The 6,917-nt window shown below is 43.4% G+C and overlaps 1 protein-coding gene across 2 annotated transcripts in view; it reads left to right on the top strand.

The window, feature by feature from the left end:
• The window catches only part of CPNE2 (copine 2), a 299,466-nt gene that overhangs the window by 181,087 nt on the left and 111,462 nt on the right, over positions 1–6,917 (top strand). For both annotated transcript variants that reach the window (XM_019505886.1, XM_019505885.1), the window contains exon 6: positions 5,309–5,392. In XM_019505886.1, the coding sequence (XP_019361431.1) occupies positions 5,309–5,392 (84 nt within the window). The remainder of the gene's footprint in view (positions 1–5,308; positions 5,393–6,917) is intronic.

Here is a 6,917-nt window from a genome sequence, read left to right as displayed (position 1 = left end):
ATCTGCTCAGGTCCCTTCCGACCCTAGAAACTATGAAACTATTTCTTTATCTTCAGTGAGTCTTTAGTGTGAGTCTTTCATTTTAGACTCTTGGTAAACTGAGATGGATACACACCTGGCCACAACCATTTTCCTTGGAGGAAGAAACTGGTTTTGTGTTTTAGTCTCTTCATTTTCAGCATATTTGTCAGATGGAGTTTTTGCTCTATTTTTCAAAGATAGTTCCCTGTGTGGATTTGGAGTCTAGTTTTGCTCAATTCCTGGCCTGTAAACTGGCCTTATTCTTTATTTTCACTTCTGTTCACCCCTTGGAGCCAACATGGTAGTTAGGGAGAGAGTTTCATGCACATCTATAAAATTAACTAGGTTCCAGCTGTAGAGCCCAAAGTTCTTCTTGGGGTTTACCTCTTCTGCTTGATTATATAGTGGGTTTGTGCAGGTGACCCTTGGGATAGAATGGATCCTGCTGTAGAATTGACATCATTTCTCAGCCAGAAAGAAGCTAATTCTGATTCTGGTTTGTATTTAATGTTAACAGAGATGCACCAGACTGGGACTCAAGTCTGGGTCCAGTTCCCTGGTTTGCCACTGACCCTCTGTTGGCATCATATAAGCCAGTGTGTATCTCAGTATCCCATCCATAATATGAGGGCATGAGTTAGAGTGGATTGAGAATGTTTCTGAAGAAACAGGGTTTGGTTGGAAAATGACAGTTTGTCAACATGGAAATGTCTTGGGGTAACATGTTTTAGATTAATTTTTGCCAAAACACAGGCAGGTTTCTCACAGGAACTTAACTGACTTTCCTGTGAACTTACTGGGTGGGCCACGAGGGAAGCCGCAGGTTCCATGGGAGCTGCCTAGCAGTTGAGGATCCCCAAACTGTGAACTACTGATTTGGAAGCCCTTTTAGCTCCAGCTGTTAGAGGGCTTGGAGTCAGCATTCTCCAGTTTTAGGCTTGTTGCCCTGTGGCTGGGGGCGTTGAGGGCTGCTTCCAGGAGTCAGGACACTCAGTTTAGCCTTTGTTTTGACAAAAATCAAATAAAAATGGAATATTTGTCTAGAATAAACTATTTTTGGAATTTCCCTTCTGCAGGTAATTTTGAAAGTTAAGTCTTTCATTTTTTTTCTGAATCTGAATGAAAACTTTTTTTTCCAAACATTGGAATTTTCCCTGGAACTGAACTTCCATGTTCCAGCCAACTCTAGTCAGAACCCTTCCTCTCACTCACTGTCCATAGAATCAGTACAGGGACAGACTTTTCTTGTGCATCTTGTATAGTTCCTGGCATATTGAGGCCTCTAGCTCAGGAATGGAATTCACTTCTATACAACACAAATGGTAATGAAGCACTAGTGATGCTACTGCTTTGAGCCACATGGAAATGCTGAGACAGTCAGGTGGGCTGGCAGTTTGACAAGACCATCTTTTTTCTTTAATTGTAAATTCTGCCTTTGAATCACTGAGACAATAACAATAGAAAGCTAAGATGTGTTCCAGAGCAGAACCCTTTGCTAAAATTTAGTTAATTAAGAACTACGATTCACTATTGTAACTTACTTTCTGTATATTAATACAAAGCCCAGCACCAAGGGGCTCCGACTTGGCCACTGGGGCAGCTGAAACATAAGCATTCAGTAATGACAGGACTGGTTTCTACTTCCCTGCCTGGCACTGAGTAGCGACTTGCAAATCAATGGAGAAATTCTGAGCAATATTGCAGCTCTGTCTGGCTGCCAGAGTCTGGCCTAGAGACCGCAGATGACCTATTATGGAACACAGTGGGGATCCGGAAATGAATCCAAAGTCATCTCGCTCATTTATCCTAGGTACTGCCCTTTTTTCTTCCTCCAACCCCACTGCTTATGCTGAGTGGATTTACTTGTTTGCTTATTTCACTATTCCTGGCATTGGAATCTGGTTCTCTGTAAACATGCACATAATGTGTGCCTGCATCTCTAAATACTCTACCTGGGCAGTGTGTGTGTGTCGTTTATAAACTGGCAGTCAACCAGCAGTTCTTGTGTCAAGAGAGTATTTAAACAGCTGCTGGAAGGAATGACACAAGCACTGGCTGAAGTCAGCATTGCTCTGAGACTTACGCAGAGGTTTGATCTGTTCACACTTTATTGTTGTGTTTGTTTGTTTTGAGACATACATGCATACATTTTTTTAGTTTTCAACATGTTTTTCTAAACCTGAACTCAGTTGCCTTCCAGACCCAGTGTTTTGCACTGTATGCAAAATGTACACCCTCCATGGGCACCTGGGAGATTGTTACCATTAGGATTGTGTGTGTGAAATACCACTTCCCCCCCATCTCTCTAATCCCATTGCACATGCAAAACTGTGTACATTGCATGTTTGAAAAATGTCCCTGTAATGTGAACTTGAACAATTTGCCTTAGCAAAACTTTGGCAAAATATATCATGTACATAGGCCAGATGTATGTGTATTGTTGCCCCATGTAACATAGAACTCAAGCACTTTTACTTGGGTACAGTGGCAGCTGTGATGCCTCACGCATATCCGGGGGTCTCACGCCTCCCCACTATGCCCTCCCGTGATGCGTGCAGCAGTGGGAGCCACACTCCCACCCTGCACCCCACCCACCCAGATGAGCCGTGGCTCCATCCTGTGCCCATGCCACCCTGCCCTGGTTGGGCAGCGCCTGCCCTAGCCCCTGCCCCAGCCCCACTCCCTCCCTTACCATGGGGCCCTTGATCTGTCCACCCCACACCCCTTCTACCACAACATCTGTCCATGTTGCGTTGGAAATTGGATTGGTATTGGCCAGTACGCCTCCTTAAAAATTGGCTTTCAGTATCAGCCCTAAAAATCTCTATCGGTGCACCCCGAGTTCCAGATTCTGGTGACCCTTTCAGAGAAGAAGTTTTTTCTTATGTCCAGCCTAAATTTACCTTCTATTAGCTTATGCCTATTTGTCCTTGTCCTTCCCTGAGGTACCTTCCTGAAGAGCTGCTGCCCCAGATCCTGATGCTCACTCCAGTGTACTTGTAGGCGGCTATCAAGTCACTTCTCAGCCTTCTCTTGTTCAGACTGAACTGGCCCAGTTCCCGGAGTATCTCCTCATACGGCCTATTTTTCATGCCTCTAATCATATGGATGGCCCTTCTTTGTACCCTCTTCAGCTTATCCACATCTTTCTTGAAGTGTGGTGCCCAGAACTGGACACAGTACTCCAGCTGCGGCCTCACCAACGCTGAATAGAGAGGGAGGTGCACTTCCCTAGATCCTTTGGCAACACATTGGCTAATGGACGCCAGAGTTCTATTTGCCCTTCTGGCAGCCTCATCACACTGTTGGCTTATGTTCATCTTCCAGTCTATTGTGTCCCCCAGGTCCTGTTCAGATGCAGTGGACCATCACCCTCTGTGTAGTTATAGTGAAGGTTCTTCCTACCCAGATGAAGAACCTTGCACTTCTCCCTGTTAAACCTCATCTGATTCCATTCAGTCCATAAACCCAGTCTGTCAAGGTTGTCCAGGATCTTTACCCTATCCTCTAGTGTGCCTGCATTTTCCCACAGCTTGGTATCATCTGCAAACTTAATCGTTGACCTTTCCACCCCTTCATCCAAGTCATTAACATATTTATTAAAGAGCATGCGAGAGAGCGCACCCTAGGCTCACCAGCCTCTGAGGGCAGCCTGCCCTCATTACCTTTGAACATCAAGGCATGACAGGAGAAGAAGACCGTGGGATGCTGGAACAGAAGCAGGAAGAATTAGGGTGGCCACTAGGGACCATCGCAGTGGTTCTCAGGTGCCATCCTGTTATACCCTGGCTTAGCTACAAGTACTCAATGCTACAGCATCCATCGCTACACTTAACCCATATGTTCATTTGATCTTCACAATCCAGGTAAAGTAGTTACCTGATTGCTTGCTTGGCTGCAAGAAGAATTGATGAAGCTCTTCACACATGCTTTTCTGCCTTGTAAGCTTGCATAGAACTGTGGCATCAATTTCTGAGTTCCTTCAGTAAAACAGAACCCCCTCACCCTCTATTTCTGTCTCCCATTCAAATTCTTTTGAAAATGTAGGACTTTAACTTCACTAGGACAGATTATGTTGTTCTTAGTTTGTGCAGTATCATCCAGCAATAGACATTGTATCACTAGGTTGTGCCATCAAAAGATCACATGGGTGAAGGTTTATTCCATGCTCTGGTATTGACTCTGTAAGTTACGTCACTGCTCTGTGCCTCAGTTTCTTTAGTCTATAAACGGCATACTAGGATGTATTCTCCCCCTCCCCTTCCCTGCTCCCGCAACCTCTGTATGGAGTCCCTTGAGCTTTCTAGATAAAAAGCAATCTAGAAGAGCTAAGTCATTCTCCCTGGAATGCCCACACATAACTACCACCAACATTATCAGTACAGGAATTCATAACATAGGTTTGATGCAGAAAACTCTTAAAGTATGTTACAAATTGGTACATGTAGGCATCACTTAGTCACCATTGAAACAAAGTCACCTTCAGACCTGAAGGCAACTGCTGCTGAAGAGCACCTAGCAGCAAGGCACTGTCAGCTTGATACGGCATTCTTCTCTGCTCAAATTGCTGTGACTTTGGGCAGTGTAATTACTGAAATGGCAGACTGACCAGGACACAGCCCTGACTCACTTCCATTTCTTAAATAACGGAATCTTTATTAAGATATGATCTAAACACAGAGCTGTGCCAATTTAGCTAGAATGGGGTTTAACATTCATTTAGTAAAATCGGTGTATGGAAGCCTGGAAATTGTAGTTTTAAACCTGTCTTACCAATTCAGCTTCCTTTTGTAAATGCAGGCAGCCAAGCAAAACTGATGTAGGTAAGGCCACACTTCTGTAGACAGCCTCTATAAGTTTACAGGCATGGTTGGCATTTTTTTCTACTACTACGGTAATTATTTTAACAGGTGTTTTACTACTGACTTGAAAATGAACAAAGTCAGACCAATGCTAAGATTCTTTTTTAAATATACTCAGATAAAAATAAATTCTTGGAGTATGAAGCTGGTCTTTTTCTACTATTAATCACTTTTTCAGTATTTGGTACTAAACTTATCAGTTGCTGTTGCAAAGTTTGCTCTTAGATAAATAATGCCATTTGTTGTTAGTAATAGCCAGTTCAATTCTCTGTGTGACTGAATTTGTAGACAGGGGAGAATATAACCAAAATGGTAGTCCTTCAACTTATAGTATAAGACTGGCATTTCTCTTCTATAGACTGTCTCTTGCTTGGCCATTACACAGTTGATGGGAAATTATGTAACCCATATTGTGTCTCACACAGGACCTGTTTGGAAAGTCTGATCCATTTTTAGAGTTTTATAAGCCAGGCGATGATGGAAAATGGATGCTGGTCCATAGAACGGAGGTGAGTAGGACTTATTTTAGTTATTAGAGTAGCACACAACTTTAATCAGTTCTTACCTTTTTGTCTGTAGTCTTTTTTTTTAAATGGATTCACTGACTAGATGTGATATAACAGATGGGGCCAACAGTGAAATGCCATGAAAAGTTCCATGATCAGCTCTAGTCTGACTTGAAAAGTAGGAAATTTGGTGGTGGCCAGATTTGCAAGAAGTAAGTGAAATTGTCACAGCTCCTAATATGCTAACTATATGCAGCCTTTTGAAAAACCTGAGGAGGGAATGCCTTGGGACCTTAACTTCCTCCAATGGAGACATTGGCCAACAATTTGGATGCAGGAGGGTGAGGAGCCCTGATTAGGTAGGAGATCATTTTGGGATTTTTGTGTAGGGTGACCATACATCCTGTTTTCACTAGGACAGCCCTGTTCCAAACACCTGCCCCAGGCATTCTATTAGATTGGTTAGATTAATGCTTTTGTTCTTTTTTCAGGGGAAGTGCAGGACACTTGCTTCAAATGGGACTGTCTTGGTGAAAACAGTACTGTTGCGTCCCTCCCAAACTCCTCCCAAGCCCTAACTGAGACTGGATGTTGGAGACACCTGAGCATAGTGGAGAGTGAGGAGGGAGCAGAGTGTCCCTTTTTGACACTAGAAATATGATCACGCTAAGTTTTTAGAAGCAACAAATCATAGAATTAGAGAAAATGAGGATTGGAAGGGACCTCAGGAAGTCATCTAGTCCAACCCCCTGCTCAAAGCAGGACCATCCCCAACTAGATCACCCCAGCCAAGGCTTTGTCTAGCCAGGTCTTAAAAATCTCCAAGGGTGAATAATCCACCTCTCTGGTGGTTGAGAGCTACTAGAGAAGAGCACTGGACTAAGGAGTTCACTAGATTTCTGGTTTGTATTGCACTTGGTAACAGAAGAAGTTAGTGACCTTGGGCAATGCAGTGTGCTTCCTTCCTGGGTACCACAATTTCCATAGCTATAAATGAGAAACAGGCTTTCTGTTTTACAGTTTTATTGCAAGGTTGCTTATACAGCTGTTGATATCCAGTTATAAAGCACTATGAATGTGAAATGTTTGAGGCTTAATCCTCTGCTTGTATTAATTGACATAGTTTGAAAGAATTCATGGGAGCTACCTTGATGTTACGCCAGCTCTTATGCACTGGCTTACAGGTTTAGTTTAGCTTTCCTGGCTCAGGTGAAGTGAAAGGTTGTTGTTTTTTTTTCCGTGTAAAGAGAAAACAGCAAAGAGGCTGTGGGAGAAGCACATTAGTCCTTTCTATGTTGACTGATTCAAAGCAAGCTGAGTAGCTAACTGTCTCACTCTCTTTGAGTCTGGAATGTGATGAGAAGGTAGCAGATGAAAGCTCTGACTGGTAGTGAGGCATAGAGACTCGGGGATGTTTTCTTAGCATGGGTGCACCTGTAAGCCACAGTGGTGCTGAACTGGGTTTTCATCTCTGGCAAACGACTGTTATAAGGATGTTTGTGGAGGTGCTCTGGCCTCTCTTCTCAGC

The sequence above is a fragment of the Gavialis gangeticus genome, unplaced genomic scaffold (assembly GCF_001723915.1).
Source record: "Gavialis gangeticus isolate Ggan-Ray unplaced genomic scaffold, GavGan_comp1, whole genome shotgun sequence".
In the NCBI taxonomy this organism is placed as follows: domain Eukaryota; kingdom Metazoa; phylum Chordata; order Crocodylia; family Gavialidae; genus Gavialis; species Gavialis gangeticus.
The sequence above is the reverse complement of the archived record's forward strand: the minus strand, read 5'-3'. Positions and strand labels throughout refer to the sequence as shown.